Genomic DNA, 19,810 nt, shown 5'->3' with positions numbered 1-19,810 from the left:
GATCTGATGGTGATGGGGTTTTTGGATCAGGCAAGAGAAAAAAAAACTTTGTGAGAGTCCCAAATCAGCTGCAAGGGTGGACTGGAGATCAGAGCACTGGTGTGGGATCCATCCCCTGACATTCACACAGCTCCTGTGGCGACATAAGGAATACGAGGAGTTTGCAGTGATTTACCAGGCAAAGACTGAAAAGTGCTTTGAAAAGGGAAAGTGCTGCATGTAGGCTTGGTATATCCTACGCATCAAATAAAGCATACAGACAGCAAAACCACACAATCCAAGGACAAACATTGATACAGCCATATATGCATCCACGTCTCCTCAGCCAAAGCGACAAGGCCATTTAAGTGACCGTAACTGGCCACGTTTCTTCTATTCTTCTACTACAATCTTTTTTTCACTATTTCATTAAGAGGTTCAGGCATATCTTGAACAATACTTCATTATAATCACAGTATTGCTCCACTGAAACATCTATTACCACTGAGAACATTTTAAGCAGCACCCAGCTGAAAGGTAAGAGGCTTTGTAAGTGCTACTGTTGTCTTATCACCTATATATCGCTGGGTAAAAAACTGGCTGGACAGCCGGGCCCAGAGAGTTGTGGTGAATGGAGTTACATCCAGTTGGCGGCCGGTCACGAGCGGTGTTCCCCAGGGCTCAGTTTTGGGACCGGTCTTGTTCAAGATCTTGATCAATGATCTGGATGAGGGGATCGAGTGCACCCTCAGTCAGTTTGCAGATGACACCAAGTTGGGCGGGAGCGTTGATCTGCTAAAGGGTAGGAAGGCTCTGCAGAGGGACCTGGACAGGCTGGATCGATGGGCCCAGGCCAATTGTATGAGGTTCAACAAGGCCAAGTGCCGGGTCCTGCACTTCGGCCACAACAACCCCATGCAGCGCTACAGGCTTGGGGAAGAGTGGCTGGAAAGCTGCCTGGTGGAAAAGGACCTGGGGGTGCTGGTCGACAGCCAGCTGAACATGAGCCAGCAGTGTGCCCAGGCGGCCAAGAAGGCCAATGGCATCCTGGCCTGTATCAGCAATAATGTGGCCAGCAGGAGCAGGGAAGTGATCGTGCCCCTGTACTCGGCCCTGGTGAGGCCGCACCTCGAACCCTGTGTTCAGTTTTGGGCCCCTCACTACAAGAAGGACGTTGAGGTGCTGGAGCGTGTCCAGAGAAGGGCAACGAGGCTGGTGAGGGGTCTGGAGAACAAGTCTGCTGAGGATCGGCTGAGGGAACTGGGGTTGTTTAGCCTGGAGAAGAGGAGGCTGAGGGGAGACCTCATCGCTCTCTACAACTCCCTGAAAGGAGGTTGTAGCGAGGTGGGTGTCGGTCTCTTCTCCCAAGGAACAAGCGATAGGACGAGAGGAAATGGCCTCAAGTTGCACCAGAGGAGGTTTAGATTGGACGTGAGGAAAAATGTCTTTACTGAAAGAGTGGTGAAACATTGGACCAGGCTGCCCAGGGAAGTGGTTGAGTCCCCATCCCTGGAGGTATTTAAAAGACGAGTAGATGCGGCACTTAGGGACATGGTTTAGTGGGCATGGTGGTGTTGGGTCAATGGTTGGACTCGATGATCTTAGAGGTCTTTTCCAACCTTAATGATTCTATGATTCTATATACCCTCTCTCAAACAAATAGGATGACACTTGCCCAGCCATAGCTCCTTCTATCCACAGACTCACAGAACATGATGGAAGGAGCGACCTGCTAGGAAAACTATAGGTTGCCATCCCTGTTTTGTTGAAGGGAAAACTGATGTGCTTGCTGATACCTTGTGTGGCAGGAGGGCATTGCTTCATTATCCCGCAAGGAAAATTCACAGCTGACTGCACCAGGATTGGTTTCTGCTGAATCACTGCAGCAGCTTCATCAGAACATTTTGCCTGATTGTTTTCACCTGTTTAAAATGTACTTTTAAAGTAAGTTCCACATGTGAGAGGGAGGACCTCAATGGGCACAAAGAAATTTCTTCAGGCTATACAGCTTTTCTGCCTCCCAGGCTAGGATCTGATGCAGACCGGCAGTGCTGAAAGTTATTACTCTCTGAAATCTGCACCCTTGCTCCAATGCGGTACCCTGCGTAGAGGTGGGGAAGTTACTAAAGTCTTCACTTTATCTGTCAGAAGTGAAGTCCTAAAGGACATTAGAGATTAACTGCTTTGGCATGCTTTAATAGTAACCATCACCTGCAACACTGGGAGCCAGGGTCTGCTGTCCATCTGCAGAGCGCCACCTAAATCAGCCCAGCTAACTTCACTAAAACAGTACAGTAGTGTGGGTTCATAACAGCACGGTAATGCAAACCAGCTGGTCAGAATCTGTCCCCTAAGGCTGCGTCTGCATCGTGGGGAAAAGAGCAGGTGTAACAGGCTTGGCCAGCAGCGGAGGCACAGTCTGTTCTCTAAGCTGCATCATTGCCCCGCGCTTACGTTGTGCTATAAGAGCGCAGGATTTGGGACTCCCAGCGACCGCTGAGACCATCCTGCTCCTGCAGAAGTGGGTGGCAGCAACCAGCAGTGCCGGTGGCAGACTTCTGCGATGGAGACTGAAGGGCAGTACTGGGGAAGCCTGTGCTGCCCTTTCAATCCTGCACCTGCCCAGCAGGGAGAGGCTTTCACCCTGCACGGCTGTTATTTCAGTAATGCAAGCTTTTTAAACTGCTTGGCCTAATCTGCGAGCTTTCAGAGTCCACTTTCAAATGCAATGTCCTGTTTAGTTTTAGCACATCAACAACATGCTTTCTTAGCCTATCTGTATGCATTATCTACTGCTGTAATGTATCATGTACTGAACTACAGCATCATTACAGGTAAGTGCTCAGGTTTAAATGCAAACATAATTGCATAATGTGGTACAGCCAGGAAGAATAATGCAGGAAATAGAGCCAGCTCCATCTGATAGTGCAATCTGACTGGAACGCCGGCCGTTCGGATCAAACGCACAGCCCAGATGGGGCAACCAAGAATAAAAGTGCTTTGCAGTATCTTTATTGTCATCATCAAAAACACTTATCTGCCAGAAAGGTAAAAAGGTGAAGATGGGACTCTTACAGAAAAGGTCACATAAGCAATAAGGTAACAGCGGGTTATGATGGCTAGGAAGATGTCACGCCTTAGTAAAAGCTACCTTTGCACTGTCACTCTGAGCTGAATTTGCCAAGTCCTAATGGGAATCTGAGCATTAAGTGGCATTTAGAAGACTGGGAACACCCGTGCTATTTCCCTGCAGTCAAGGGTGCCTATGTAATTGCAATAAATCCAGATAAACCCTCGGATCCTACTGTGCAAGGAGCTGCACAAACAGAGGAGAACGTTCCTGACGCGAGACGCCTTCCAAATGAGGACATGTCTACAGCAGATATGTAAACTTTAATATATTTATTTTATATAGCTAAAATTAGAACTGCTCCTCAAAGGAACAGTGCTTCCACCTATTTAATTTTAGGGGGGTTTTTTCAGTAGTTTGAGCTCACAGTTGCACACGATAGGCAATTTCAGCAGGGGTGCAGACAGCACCGCAACATAAGCCAGAAGGCAGCTGAAGTTAAGTTAGTGCACTTTGTACCGAACTGCTATGCCATGAATGACTGCGCCTCTGCTGAAGAGTAGCATCACACACGTTATGGGACAGTAACCGCTCTTGTCATTTCAAGAGATTTTAGCCCCAACTTCATTTTAATCAGACAAGAAGATGGGAGGCTAGCGTGAGAGAGAACCTCTTGACCAACACGCTGCCCTCTGAACTGAGAGGCCTTTGAGTTGAAAGCACAAACTGCTGCTGTTCGAGCTATAAAGCCATCCCTCTGTCTTGCAGGGCTGTAACAGCTCATCTTTGTTGGGAATGCAGATCCCTTGAAATAATGTACACTCCATGGCTTTCCCTATCTGCCCTCTCACACACACATTTGTCTGCCTGTTAATCGTTTGGCAGGACATAAAATCCAGGGTCCCTTTCCCAAGCACCCTTGCTGGCGCATCCTTACCCCAGTATCTGAATGCATTCAAGCGCTTAAGGATGCAGACGGGTACCTAGTGGCATTTTCCAAAGGCAGATTTGATTTCAGGGAGAGATGGGCACCGCGCTAGGGTACACACCCAAATGAGGATGTACATACAGAAGATGGAAGTGCATCCATCTTTGGGGTCCAAACCCCAAAAGACCTGTCCGCTACTAGCTATCACCACCTGGAGAAACTTATCCAAAATTGTTACCCCATGGTACCTGCCTTCAGGTCCCTCAGGTACCTGGCAATGCGGCAACCGCCTCTCCCAGAGCTGAAAATGAACACTGGTTTGGGGCCATGCCGGTGACCAGCGACTGCAGTCCTTCCTGCGTGGGAAATCACAATTTCTGCAGCGTTGCCTGGGTCATCCCAGCTTTGAAGCCACATTTTTACCTCCAGTGTCTCCATCCCCTGACTCACCCCTGTGCTGACCCCAGTAGGGTTCCCAAAAAGGTGCTGCAGAACAACATCGACTGCCCAGCGACTGCTTCTGCACCAGTTAATTTGGCACAGAGGGGTTCAAGAAAACAAGGAGCTAAGTCCCAGGAACAGGAAAACGTAGACAGCCAGACCCGGGCTGAGTCATCTCTACAATTAATACAGAATTGTTTCATACCTCTCTACCCAGCTTTGCAGAGTTTACTCTGAACACCTAAAGCCATGCTGCTTTGCTGTGCATGCCCATGTGGGCTTGCTGGTGAGCTCAGGGAAAAGCTTTCCTCAACACCGAAAGCAAAAACTGCATCTTCCACTCACTAAACACAGGTTAAGACAGGAGGGAAAAAGACAAATAAGTGAGAATTAGAGAGTGAAAGAGTGAGAAAGTGTGTGTAAAAGAGGGAGAACCATAATCCCTAAGTGGGTGAAGCTGAGCCTGACCCTTGATCAGAATCACAGACCCAAAGAAGATGTGTGAAACCAGGAAAATAAATCAATAAGCAAAACGGCAATCTCTTTCTTCAATTTTATTTGAGGAAGCCAAATTTACTGAGCTCCTCACAAACTGTCTTTGGCTAAAATCACCACTAATGAGCTCTGACATTTGAAATTTAACTGAATATGAGCTAACAGCTCCCAGCCCTGCACCACCCATGAAGTTAACTGGGAATATTTTGTTAAAGCCGTAGACGGGCTAAACTGACGCTTTATTGAGAAGATGCAGCGTTCACGGGAAAGTGTTTATAACGACCGCTTCACCTGATGCTTCCTTGCCCTGGGATGTCTGCTTTTCTTCACGGGGACCACAGAGTGCTCGGTCCCCTCCGCTCCTTCCCATCACTGCCTTAATTATTTGCTAGTTTTTACGAGGTAGCCTTACAATCCCTTAATGAAGTCCTTTGCTCTGCAGCTATTCGCAAGGACAGATTGGAAACGAGGGGCTTCCACTTACGGAGCTGCCAATCAGGGAAAGGTACCCAGCGTTTAGCAAGCAGTTGTTAAGTCAGTCTATCACCCGGCTATTACAGACTCATCATGAAAACAGCTTGTTTTTACTGGCAATCACATAAAACTAACCCTTTCCTTAAAGACAGAAGGAAGGCTCTAGTAGATTAATTGCGGCACAGTGCTTGAACATGCTGGTTTTTCCTCCTGCTGTAGAATTTTTTTTTTAATTATTATTTTTTTAATAAACCCTTTCTGAAATGAAATTTGTCCTTTAACTGTGTGCCTAGTTCACACTGTTTAGTCTATGAAAAACTTTGTGATAGCACCAACAATATCAAAACCAGAAAAAACCCAAACTTTAAAAAACCCAACACTACAAATACTACTCACCCTTACCCTACTCCTTACTCTAAAGTCTGTACACAGAAGAAGTCATGATACAAGACGATTATCTTTCCATCACTACCAGTAGCTTACTACAAGACCAAACTTTTCAGGTTTTTGTTATCCTCAGGATTTACCCACTTTTTTTCTAAATGAAACAAAACCCAACTGTGTCCCCCACACATACACTCTATCCAAGGCTTCTTCTCACTTCTCGTGGATTGGATGGGAAGCCTGATCCTGCACTCATGGCTCGAGGCCGGGCTGGGTACCAAACTCAGCTCTTTAGAGCTACATCCCTATAGAAGTGGTGTTCATCCAGCCCCCACCTCACACCAAATGCCATAAATGACAGAGGCATTACACTGAGTTCAGGTATAGTCTACAACCTAGCAGAAACATTGTAGAGACGGAGAGAGATCCTGCTCCTCTGCAACACATGGCTAATGATAACCAGACCACCTGAATTATTGGCCCATATCCTGCCAGTGCTTATCCAAATGAGTAAATGTCCCTGAGAACTCAGTGGCTTTGTATACATGCAGCAAGATTTTCTGCTGCATAAATGTCTGTGAATAAACAGCCAGTAATTAGGAGTGACTTGCAGGAACATGGAGCCACCGCGGCACCTGACACATGCCAACACTCGCATGTAGGCTCAGCGTTTTGCAAGATTAAATCCAATCAATTTTGATGTGGATGAGGGAACAGGGTCATAGAAGGGAATGTTTAAAATTTGTTCAGAACTGGGCATTCGCATGTCAATCAGGGCCTTAGCGTGGATTTAGGTCCCTAAAATGAAACCCAAGAAAACATAAAAATAAAATAAAATAAAAGCTCTGATTATTATAGAATCATAGAATCATAGAATCATTGAGGTTGGAAAAGACCTCTAAGATCATCGAGTCCAACCGTCAACCCAACACCACCAGGCCCACTAAACCATGTCCCTAAGCGCCTCATCTACACGTCTTTTAAATACCTCCAGGGATGGGGACTCCACCACTTCCCTGGGCAGCCTGGTCCAATGTTTAACCACTCTTTCAGTAAAGAAATTTTTCCTTACATCCAATCTAAACCTCCCCTGGCGCAACTTGAGGCCATTTCCTCTCGTCCTATCGCTTGTTCCTTGGGAGAAGAGACCGACCCCCACCTCGCTACAACCTCCTTTCAGGTAGTTGTAGAGAGCGATGAGGTCTCCCCTCAGCCTCCTTTTCTCCAGGCTAAACAACCCCAGTTCCCTCAGCCGCTCCTCAGAAGACTTGTTCTCCAGACCCCTCACCAGCCTCGTTGCCCTTCTCTGGACACGCTCCAGCACCTCAACGTCCTTCTTGTAGTGAGGGGCCCAAAACTGAACACAGGGTTCGAGGTGCGGCCTCACCAGGGCCGAGTACAGGGGCACGATCGCTTCCCTACTCCTACTGGCCACACTATTTCTGATACAGGCCAGGATGCCATTGGCCTTCTTGGCCGCCTGGGCACACTGCCGGCTCATGTTCAGCCGGCTGTCGACCAGCACCCCCAGGTCCTTTTCCGCCAGGCAGCTTTCCAGCCACTCTTCCCCAAGCCTTTGTTCGAGTCTATTGTTCGAGTCTATTGTTCGAGTCTAAAGAGAAACATGCTCCACCTCCCAGATCTGGCATTTCAGTGCTTCAGACCAGGGGCTGTCTCCAATGCCATGGTCAAACCCAGTTCTCAGTCTTGGCCACAGGCTTTTGGTGTTGCTTGAACAGCATGGAGACAGCATCTCCATCTGTGATCCAACCACGTCCAGGGCCCCTCCAATGGTCCCACTCTGGCCATGTCCAGGCTACTAAAATCTTCCAGCTTTCAGAACAGGTGACCACATGCCTGGCCCTTGTCTGGTGCCGAACCAGGCCCCAGAAACATTTGGGAAATGGTTGTAGGTCAGCCAGTGCCTCTGCTATCCGGAAAACTGTGTGGAGCATCAAGTTCACAGTATTGCTCTGTTTGGGACTGGGGAGAGGACGCGAAGTCAGATGGTGATGCAGAGTCCTATGTTAGTGATGCAAGAGTCTGAAAGCATCTTCAGCCCATGTCACACCTAAGGAGGGGCAAGACCCTCACATACATTGAGCTATGCTCCAATACAGAAGAACAAGAACAAGAAGTCTGGGCTATGTGTGTCTTCAAGGAGCTCAGCCCTTTTCCAGTTGAATTCAAGATGGGGAGATGGAGAAGACTTCCCTCTGGCTTCACCCAGAGCCCAATGCCATGCACCCCAGCGTGGACACAGGCATCAAACACCCCCAGCCCCTTCCCCCAAATCAAGAGCAAGTCCCACAGACAGAGAACCAGAGCCTACTTTCAACCACAGACAATCTTTCCCCATCCAAAACTGCCTAAACGCCGAAGGAGTCAATTAGAGTCTCTGTCATAATTAACCAGGAAAGTGGCAGCAAGACTCTGTACAAGAGCCTGGGAGCAAGTGGAGAGAAAACGTGCCCGCAGTCCCCCAGGAAGGCTTCCCCGCACCCTCCTGACCTTAATTCAAGCCTTCCCTGTGTGCAGGAAGGGAAAGATTTGTTCTCTGTTCCCTGGAGGAACACCTCTGAAATGACACTTTTCACTCTGAATCTGTGTTTCTCTTAAGGGTGGGGAGCAGGAATAAATGGAGGGGGGAGGAGGAAAACGGTTCTCGCTAAACTGAGCCATACTCAGTTCTGATTTCACAGGGGTGTGTTTAAATGTGAGTGGAAAGACTTTGATGTGCTGTGGTAAACAGGGGACTGGCATCCCATCCTGGGGGTAACTTCCAACGGGCTTCCAGTGCAGCAGTGTGAGTGATGGGGAGAGGAAGGCTCCCTGAAAAATCACGTACAGTTTAGGAAGCAGTCTCCTCAGAGACACTAGAAAGATGGTGGGATTGAAAAAAAACAAGAAGCTGTTCAAAACGAGGAAAAAAAAGAAAGATACAGTTCAGGCCTTGATTTTTGATCCAACAGCAGGAGAGGAAAGAGTTAAACCTCAAATCAGGAAGCAAAAAGTTAAAGTAAAAGGAAAAAAGCACACCACAAGCACATCTCCTAAATTTCCCATTGCAGCCCAAGGCCGATCCCATTTAAAAAAAAAAAAAAAAAAGGGGTGAAAAAAAAAGAAAAACAGAGAAAGAAAGAGAAGCAATTTTGCTTATCCTTTTCTCACACACCTAGCAGCCACTTTTTTATTATTATTTATTTATTTACCTCCCCCTTTCAGAGCAAGGCCCTTATTTTCTCATTTAGTCCAACAGAGATTGTCCTCCTGGAATGACCTTTTTTTCTTTCTCTCTCTCCTCCTCTCCTTCTTCCTCCCCCCTCCTCCTCGCTGCCTCCAGGCCATTGCCCTCGTGCCAGTAACTAGATAACACACTCTATCAGAGATTTTTTAAAAAATCATTGCAAAGGCACTAGGGCTGATAGTGGCATCAATCCTAGCCTGACACGGGCTCGGGTCAACCATTTATCTCTTCACATTGCCTGTGGTTACTGTGGAGGCCATCTTGGTTCTCTACATCTTAACAACCTTGCAGATGGTACCTCTCTCTGCTCTGATAGCATCTGCACCCCAAGACTGGCTTTGTGCTTTTATTTTTATTAGATTATTATGGACTCCTCCACTTCCGTTCTGTGAGGCTTGCAAATCTTGGTCGGTTTCGTGGCGTTCCCCACCCCCTTCTGAAAATAACACTGTGACCAAGCTAGCAGGTTAAGAAATAGGGAACATGGAGATGCAAGGGTGGGCTTGCTGGGCTGTTAAAAGTGCACATTTATGAAAAATATGCACACAGTATTTTAGAACAGTTTCATCTAGTCCTACTCCTGACATCCTGTCCCATGTGACATGGTTACTTTTGGCTATTTGCACCGCCAAAGCACCCAGGAGCCCTACTCAAAGCCCAAGACACCATAATGTCAGGTGCTATCAGGATGCTCCCTAACAAGCTGTAGTCAAAGCAAACTGTTCCCTGGTCTCTGCGAGCTGTGATCACTATGGCCAAATAAAGAGATCTGGAGTTTTACAGTATCTAAAGGAATGAAATATCATGTTTCATTACAATGTTCCCTCGAGTTGAGAAGAGGGGAGCTGTTTTATTAACACCTACAAACAAGCCACACATCAGGCTGGAATCCGCCCAGTCGCTTCCCCTGTAAACTTTTCTGCACGAAGGTAAGGCGGGTGAGGAGGAAACGCTGCTCTGAAGCACCCTTTAGCATCCATCTCCACAATGCGGTGACGCAGGGCAGGTGGCACTGCTTCCCTTGCACCAAGGGGGAGGAAGCACAAACCTGATGGCCCCATCTCTACTAGAACACGGTGCCAGGGTTCGTTCGCGGGCTCCCGCTCAGACCAGGACGCATCCATCCTCGCAGGCTGGATGGGTGCGAGGAAGCGTTTCATCCATACCCTGCTTAACCAGTCTCAAAGTGGCGTAGTGGCTTTACCCACAAACATTACAGCAAAGGGGAGCACTGGAGAAGGCAAACAGAGGATTGTTTGCCCTTTCTGGCACTGTTTGGTGGTCCAGGAAAGAAAAGACAGTATAGGAGAGGGAGGGCAGGTGGAAGTGGACAGCCAAAAGACACCAAAGGGACAGAGCGTAAGAATGAGAGTATGCCAGGGCTGTACCCATCTCAGAAGGCAAAGGGAAAAAAGCTTGAAAGACCATACCCCACCTTCACTCTTAGGCACTGGTGCTTCACTGAAGTTACTGGATATTTTTTTTAAACAGAAAATACTTATAAGCGTATCTAACCGTAAACTGGAAGCCCGCACATGTCTACAAGCAGGGGCAACCAACTATGAGCCCTTCACCCTCAAAAATGCACCCATCAAACATCCAGGCAACGTGAGGATGGCACTAAAACAAAAGTGACAGAGCATCACGCATCTACCATGCAGAGTGCGAAAAGCCTGCTGGCCCTGCAAGGGAAAGTCACTGTCCTGGGATGGGATGGAATTAATTTCCTTCCTGGTAGCTGGTACAGTGCTGTGTTTTGGATTTAGGATGAGAACAATGTTGACAACACACCAATGTTTTGGTTGTTGCTGAGCAGTGCTTACACTAGTCAAGGACTTTTCAGCTTCCCATGCTCTACCGACTGAGCAGGCTGGAGGTGCACAAGAAGCTGGGAGGGGGCACAGCCAGGACAGCTGACCCCAACTGGCCAAAGGGACATTCCATACCATGGGACGTCATGCTCAGTACAGAAACTGGGGAAAGCTGGCCGGGGGGGCCGCTGCTCGGGGACTGGCTGGGCATCGGTCGGCGGGTGGTGAGCAATTGCACTGTGCATTACTTGCTTTGTATATTCTTTTATCATTATTATCATTATTATTGTTATTGTTGTTATTGTTGTTATGATTATTATTATTATTTCCCCTTCCTTTTCTGCCCTATGAAAGTGTCTTTATCTCAACCCATGAATTTTACTTTTTTTCTCCCCGATTCTCTCCCTCGTCCCACTGCAGGGGGCGGGGAAGGTGAGTTAGCAAATGGCTGTGTGGTGTTTAGCTGCCGGGTTAAACCACAACAGTCACCTCCCACCACTTGTAACCCTCACAGATGGACAACATGGTCAAGAGATTCGGCATCAGTCCTGCTGTGAAAAATAAAGTAACAGCCCTTTATGTCCAGAGTGCTCTGTGCTTCCAGAGAGCCTTTTATGCTCCCCAGAAAGCTGCCTAGGATTTGCCACCTATATAAATTACCAAATATCTCCAACAGGCAAAATTATCTCATCTCCTTCCTCACCTCCAAATACTGTGGCATCCGGAGAGACAGTAAACGGGGAAAATAAGGGCAAAAAAGAAGGAAAGGAGTGATTCTAAAATCTGCAGAGGATTCTGAGGGATTTGGAGAGCTAGTCGTGATTACATTAAGTGGAAGTTGAACAACAAGGGTCTCTTAGGTGACTGTGCATATCTCAGACACAGCCTTTGTGGGGTTTTTTCCTTTCTTTTTTTTTGCTGAGAAGTGAACAAAGCAGTTATCCCGGTATCAATCACCAAGCTAAGAATTCACAGATCCTCAATACTCTAAGCTACTTCTTAAATCTCAAGACCTTCCCTTAATGCCCTATTTAAAAACAAACTAAAGGCAGCACAGCATACCCAGGCAGAGCTATAATCCAGGATGGCGTTTTTATCTAGCAAGTTATTTTTTATTAGCCTTCTATTTCTTAATAGGGACCCCTCGAGGGTTGGGTTGTAGAGAATTCACTAGTATACCAGTTCAGCTTCCCTACAACTGACTTAATATACGTGGCATCTGCCCTCCAACGAACATTATATCACCCATCTGGGCCAGAGGAGGAGCGGGGGGAGTCGGAGCAGGGAAACACTGCTCAAACAGCATGCTTGCATGATGATTAGGTCTGGTCCAGTGATCCGGAATAATAATCTAAGGCTCACTAAGCATAATGGGTTCGGAGACATCCAAGCCTGGTCAAACCTTCCCATGAGCATCCTTTACATGTGTTATCGGTGTGTTTTGCACGTCTCATCAGTGTCACAGTAGCTGACATCTCATTATGCAGCCAAGGTGGAAGTGGACAGGTACTGAGTGAGCATCAGAACTTTTCTTTTCCCTTTTATTATTTAATTCATATCTTCCCATTATCCAGTGTATCGTGAAACTGTGAACTAATTAAGTCCTGTGGGATATACAATCAGTGCTGGATTCTTTTTCCTTTTTTTTTCCCCCCCTCTCCTTTCGGTAGGCTAAATTCCATTATATACTGATATAAAAATAATTCTGCAACTCTTCCTTGGATAATAATGGAGCAAGTTACAAACACTAATGATGCCACATGCAACAGTGGGGCAGAGGCTTGCTGATTACTTTGCGTGACCTAATTAAGTCATACGGGGGCAAATACTTCAAACGCAAAGTGAGGCAAGGACCTAAATCAGTTTCTAAAGAAATCCATAAAAGCTATTCTCTTGGGGATGGTAGGGCACAGACCAGACCCAAGGAAAAGGCCAAGCTGGTGGACTCAAATTTCATGAAGCCTGCCACGCAACTGACAGATCTCCAGCCAGCAACTTGAAACTCCCAGAAATTTCAGGGGTCCTCTATATTCAGAGCTGAGCCCAGCTAAGGCCGTAACCATGCAAGCAACATCTCAGAGACCAGATTTGAAAGGACAAAGCTTAAGTAAGTGATGGATATTACATCACCTCCCAGAAAATACAGCTGTTTTCCCTGGCTGAGGATCCTGCCCAAAAGTTTTCAAAGGTGTTCAACCTGGACCATAAATTCAAGTGACTGACTCAAGGGAGCAGCATGTGTAACATGAATAGGACAGCCAGCATTTTCAAAAATAACCTTCTACTTTTCAATGATAGCTACAGCCCAATGTTCAAGCAAAGTTATGTTGAAATCAGAGGTGGAAGAGCTCTCTTCCCTTAAGAATTAAGCTTGGCTGTCTCATGCAGATCATCCAAAAATTAATCTAGAGTTAAGGTCTTAATTTTCATTAAAATAGATCTTTATATGTATTTATTGGGGGGAAAAGGGAATTAAAGAAATGGCAAAAAATTCAGCTATGAAGAGTTTGTATCTAGGTACAACGATCCTCTAGTACTTGGAGTTCCTGTATATCTAAGACAATAAAAGAAGTTCAAAGGACAACCACCTCATTAACTCACTGAGAAAGAACATTTGTGGTGTTTGCTAACCTCTTCAGATAATTTTGGTGTCCTTGGAGTACATATGCACTTGCAATTCAAACGGGGGACGGCAGGGGAACACCATGGGAATGCATATAATATACTTTGGATGTGACCAGAAAAATGGAGGAATGGGTCTGGCAACATGTTGTTATTCAAAACGCAACAAGCATGGCTAAAGGTCTGATCCCTGGATGAGTCACAATAGCCATTTAATGCAATTTTTAGTAAAGCTGACACACAGATCCAGGGTGAATTCACTGTCTGGATGCTGTTCTGCGGAGTCAGACAAGAGAAAAATGGACTATTTCCAATGCAAGGCTCCTGCTGGTCAAAGGCAGCAGATCAAGCTGATGGACATGCCTCTGCCACTCGCTGTACACCAGGATCCTTATACATGGTTTTCTCTTCAAAGTTGCCAGGTAGTTCCTGTGAGCTATTGGTAACAGGGCTGCTAAAAGCATCATAGAAACACAGACCTGGAAGAGGTCACCATCTCACTGGAATTTGTTTCCCTGCTACTGGGGATATCATGTCACCCAGCCCCTCTCACACACCCACCATGCTCCTTCCCAGGCATCTCTGCAGCCTTCTGCCCGGCATTCTCGCACCAAGAGATTGCTGCAAAATCTTGTCACATTCACAGTCTACGTTTGCCTCATTTCCAACCTACCAAATCCCAACTAATCACGTTAATCTCTTCCTCAGCATTTTGAGAATTAAGGACAAGTCCTATTAGATGTCTTATAAAGACTGAAGAAAAAATGACTTCACCCTAAAGCTTGTGTCCCTTAGACTCAAGTTCCCAGAACCAAAATTTTACTTTTTTTTAATTTATTTTTTTCTGCTCTGAACCGAGGTTGTTCTCTCTTCTTGCCAATGGCCATTCATTCCACTCTCTTGATAACACAAGCCTCTGTCAACCTTTCTGCAATGCCTCTTTTTATTTCCAGTGCCATCCTGGAGCTAATCCTGCTCCATCATCATCTAATCATCTCTGCCCCAACCCTCCCACAAAGCCTAGCTGTGCTAAGACACTGCTGAGTTATCAGCCTGCCCGGGCATCGTTCAGCTGGCAGAAGAGTAAGCAGAAAACAAAACACTGAGCAGAGTATCTATGCTGAGAACAGCTACGGATCAGGCCCATTTTTTATGAAGTGCTTTGAGATCCTTGCATGAGAGTGCGATAGAAGTGCCAGATGTTATTATAAAGAGATGCAGTCCCATTACTTGTACACGGAGTTGTGCTGCCTGCTAATAGCACCATTATCCTAAGGCACGTGGTGCTATTAATGCATTTCACTGCTTGGTGCTGAACCTGGGGACCATTATTTCCACTGGAAAGGTAAGGCCAGTTCACATGACATGATTTAAACCTCTACAGTGAAGCATGCATATGCTGCACCAGGTCATAAATCTTAACGGGATGCTGTCAGCTACAAAGGGACCAAAATTGAAACCATTTATCTGAACTCCCCACCCATCCACCTCTGGTCACCCAGGCCAGTTTTGGGAAGAGGGATAAAATTATTCCAAATGCCCTCTGGGTTCATTAAGCAGCAGCAAATCCCAGATCTAAAAGCGCTGCTGGTTTCGTCCTGCTCTCCCTGAATGAATTGGTTCATTCAGGACACTTAGGACTTCCTCGATTTTCCTCACTCTGAGCAGAAAAAACGTAGCAGGGACAAACCTGACCACTTCTTCCTATTCTCGCTCTCACCTGAGTCAAAAGACAACCTGTCATCATCTCATTACTGAGACTATGGGACCCGTGACACAGCTGAGCTGTTCAGACCACAGCCAACAGCAGGTAACAGCTCCTCTACGCCGCAGCCCAGGCTTTAGGGCTGTAGAGATGCCCTTATCACATTCGGGAAGGACAATATGAATAAAAGGAGTAGTTACCATTTGATCTGATACTTGCCCGAGCGCTTCCCTTTGCTGGCCTCCTGCAGCTGCCAACTAGCAATTTATTTTTTTTTTTTTTGGCTTGGTTTTCTCCTTAGCTGGGGATGTTTCTGGTAGCATAACTAGCAAGGCTGACTAGCAAATGAACACTAATAGGTAAAAGGCTACATGTGACATTCCTTCACAGACCAAGGACAGACTTAAAACAACAGAATGAAGGAAAGAATTGTATTTTAGGGCACTCGGCTGCAACAGTAACATATATGTAAAGTAGATTTGCAGGCCAAATATTCAGAGACTCTTGGCTTAGTAAAAGATCTAGAATCTGATGCCAGAAACACACCCAAAGTACCCTGCCAGGACACTGCAGCTACTTCTGGGGTGGGGTGGTGGAAATTTCATCGCTGACAGCAGAGTTAAAAATGACCACAGTAGCTTTAATACCAACCCTGAGCAAACAAACTTCAATTTCCTAGGTCTCAGCCATACTAAGAAGACTGCATGATAATTTGGTTTAAATAAAAACCAGCATTTGTTCTGATAAGTCAGGTGTGTAACTCTTCCCACCTGCACTGTCCTGTATGTGCTAGGTCTCCACCACTTCTCGGGAGCTGCTCAGTTAGGAAAGGATGGTGACAAAGCGATATTTGATGTTCACCAAATATCCAGCCTCTCTGAGTTCATTCTCACAGGTGACACAACCCAGTACTTCAGCTCAACACCCCCAAAAGCTCTGCAACACCCTGAGGACTCTAAAAGGACGTTTTAGGTTTGCAATGAAAGTTTTTTGATACAGAGCCTTACAATGATGTTAGTTCACAGTCATAGGGTTTTTTGTAATGAACACCTTGCAGATGTCTTCTTGCTATACCCACACACAGCACTGGGATTCAGCACATTTTGCTTCAGATACTGAAGAGGAGAAAAAACCAAATATAACCAGAGCTGCACAAATGCTGAATGCTAAGTCTCTGCCAGAGAGCTGAAACTCTGTATCTCATGGCTAAGATTTCTGCTCGAGTAACAGAAAATAACACTTTTGGAACAGACTTTGAATTCATATAAAAAAGGAGAGTGTTAGAAAAGATATACATTGCCCAGAAAATAAAGTAAAGCTCATTTATGTCTCATAAAATACATGATTAACCAGTTAACCATTAATTCAGCTGCACTGCATTAGAACTGCTATTCAAAGTTGGAAAGCATTTAATATTATATATTGCTGCTGCTCAGCCTAAATTGTTTTTTTTTTTTTTTTGCCCCTTTAAATGTACACAATATTACAAATTTAATTTTAAGCTGTTTGAATCAGTCTGTAAAAAAGATTTGATTATACCTGAGTGTTCTGGCCCCAGTTTTTCCATATCTCAGTAATCTTGGCGGTAATTGGCTGATTAGCTCCCTCACACTCCATCTCTGCCTCAGTTTCCATGGTAATGTTACAGGAGCTATTATAGATGAGAACTTCATCTCTTTCCACTTTAGGGCTGAAACGAGAAGGGAGGTTAAATGGGGTGTCATCAATCTTAATGAAATGCAATTATTTTTACTCTTATTAATCATTGCAAGCCATTAGCTTGTGGCAACTCCTGGCCACCATTTGTCAAACTTTGCAAATTTCTGTAATTTTGTTTCCATTCTTTTATTGTTTATTTGTTTTTCCCCCCTTTATCTGTACACACTCAGGATGAAAATACATGCAGTAAATATCTCTCAGTGATGCCTTTCTGCTTCCCCAAACTATTACAAACAGTAGCAAATGCCATTCTAGGACCAAGGCAGGAAGACAAGTGCAGACAACAGCTAGGGAATCAGCAGCGTTAGGATCAAAGATGGACTCCTACATGGAGTAGGGTCTGTTGGTGTCTCCCCCCTCCCCACCTTACTCACACTTAGCAATAGGGAATGAATAACTTGCAACTCCCCTAGGGCAAGTGGAGAAATTGGAAAAACCACACAACTGGCTAACTGGTCCCTAATTCCAACTGTGAAAAAATGAGCTCATTTAGGGGTTCCAATTCCTGCTACCCAGCTGATTGCAATGATGCTTTGTTGCTAGCATTGGAACATTAACTTAGGAAATTAATTAAACTTACTTAACAGCCCAGACTAAGCAGATTCGATATATGTGCCAGTTATACTAACAGACATTTGCTCTAAAGCCTCCCCTTGCATAGGGGGGAAGAAGTAATAGAAAAGGTGGTGGGGAAGAAACATTTTTTTCCTTGGTCTTGCTGCTGACAGATGCTGACTTTGGCAGCATTTTGTTACGGGGAGCTATAGGATCCAACGTCCCTCAAAATGAGGGGAAAACTTCCCAATTTACTTCCGCAGGCTTTGGATCAGGCCAGGATAATCCAGTGTCTCTTTTCATTCCTTCCCCAGCCATTGCTCCTTCTTCCTCCTCTCCCCACCCCACCATCAAATACACACCTGCAGCTTGTGGGAAGGAGAGCAGAAAGGAGATGAGTTATAGCAACACCGACACACCTCAGAAATTATACCACTTTTCTGAATAGCTAAGAAAGGAGAGAGTTCACAAAATAGAGGATCAGATAGGTAGGACCAGGATTTTCAGATGTCTTCAGGTTCCTGAAAGCCCCATCTAACAGGATTTTCTAAAGTGCCAAAGTTAGGAGCCTAAGTTCTACCAAAATCCACCCAGTTGGAAAGTCAACACTCAGAGCTTTATCGGGAGGGTGACGATCAGGATGATTTGATGAAACTGAAGTTTTCAAACCGTGCTGGATGTGGCAGCTCACTGTACAAACAAAGAGCTGCTCTGACAGTGCATTTAGGGGGTATTTGTTTTCTTGCCCTTTTTCAGGGTTAAATTGTTAAAGGAAGCAGCCACATTAGAAACTACAAAAGAAAAATCTGTCTGCAAGTAACTGAACCTTTTTAACAGTGAATTTTTATTTCCATATTTAAATGAACCTTTCCCTCTGCTGTATCAATAATCAAAAGCCAGCCGTAGGGAACTATACTCGCTTTTGATAGCAACACTTTGAGAACTGCTCTTGCCCTGTACAATAATTCAATGGACTGGGCTATCTTTCAAGACTGCATAGTACTTCTTTTTAATGCTACAAGAAAAAGCTGCATCTTTTAAATAACCAACCGTTTTACAGGCAGAAGGGGGTTGTTGTTGGCTAGGTGCAGGGCACGGGCCCGATTTGCCAGGCGCTGAAGTCAATACAAGGACCTCGAGTGGTTGTTCACGTCTTTTTACAAAGAGTCAACAAGCTTTGCTTGTAGGCAAAGAGCCAATTCCTCCCTGTCCTCTAGTAACTGCATCCCGAAACCTTGATGCTGGAAAACTGTTAACAAATTGCAGTGTCTAAAGGAAATGCAAGAAAAGGAGGGGTGACGTGTTAAAGGGAATTCAGGGTTGTATCTTGGTACCAGTGTTGTTAATGGCAAGACTTGCACCTCTTGTGAGGAATATGCATTTGCCATTATGTATTCATAAAGTATAGGCTATAGTACAGACTAGATTAAGAGAAGCTTTATTCAAACCACTGTAAAACTAGTAAGAGAGAACATGAGAGATTTAATGTGTAGTTAAGCCAGGAATTATTTCAGTAGCTTTGTCCCCATCCTGGGACAAATGTCCTAAGTCTTGAACATTTGCACAGAACTCAAATCCATATATTTCTTATTATTGTTATTATTAGTTACTATTATTAGTTACAGCAATCAATGCGTATTATTTCAGGAATTCCCCAAACAGTGCTTTTCTAGTTTGAACATTTCAATTTTCTAACACTTTGCTACAAATGCCATTAATATTTTGAAATTAAACATTTTTCTGAACTGAAATTTGAAAAAATGTTTTCAAAAGCTCTGAAATAGGCAGTTTGGATGACTTTAAACTCTCTCTTCCTCTACTTCTCCCCAGATTTTTCAGATCAGGAAACTCACTTGAAATCAAACAATCTTCTTTGCCCCTGCTCCCGTTCAGCAAGACCCAGTTTCGAAATAGATTCACCAGAAAAAATATCAGTACTCTGGAAAATTCCTCAGCAGCCCAAGTTTTAATTTCTAACTACTAGACAAACATGAGCACAATAGGGGGAAAAGTTAATGACAATAACGAAGAGGTTTAAGAAGTTGGAAGAATGGGAAAATAATAGGTAAGAAAAAGTTGATTGATTCGATTTAGAAATATCTCCCTGATAGGATTTCCTGAAGGAATAATAAACCCTGTCTCTGGGACATTCAGAATTAAATTGGACAATACCACAGTGAAAAACAATAAGGAAGCAGTCAGCAAATGGACTGCATGACTTTTCTGTCCACAGGATAAGCACAGGCACAGACCTCCCTCTCTGCTCACCCAGCTGAGACCAGGATGGAGAAGCTACAGCAGCAGAATTGTAGCAGCCCAAACCAAGAAAAGGAGCAAGAGGAAAAACCATCATAGGAATAGACTCACTGCAGATGCATTT

General features: G+C 45.2%; 1 protein-coding gene across 3 annotated transcripts in view; it reads right to left on the bottom strand.

The window, feature by feature from the left end:
* Positions 1–19,810, bottom strand: part of PKHD1 (PKHD1 ciliary IPT domain containing fibrocystin/polyductin) — a 284,017-nt gene that overhangs the window by 198,101 nt on the left and 66,106 nt on the right. For all 3 annotated transcript variants that reach the window (XM_076332602.1, XM_076332604.1, XM_076332603.1), the window contains exon 35: positions 16,696–16,846. In XM_076332602.1, the coding sequence (XP_076188717.1) occupies positions 16,696–16,846 (151 nt within the window). The remainder of the gene's footprint in view (positions 1–16,695; positions 16,847–19,810) is intronic.

The sequence above is a fragment of the Aptenodytes patagonicus genome, chromosome 3, assembly GCF_965638725.1.
Source record: "Aptenodytes patagonicus chromosome 3, bAptPat1.pri.cur, whole genome shotgun sequence".
Classification (NCBI taxonomy): domain Eukaryota; kingdom Metazoa; phylum Chordata; class Aves; order Sphenisciformes; family Spheniscidae; genus Aptenodytes; species Aptenodytes patagonicus.
Note: the sequence above shows the minus strand (reverse complement) of the source record. Positions and strands in the feature narration are given on the sequence as shown.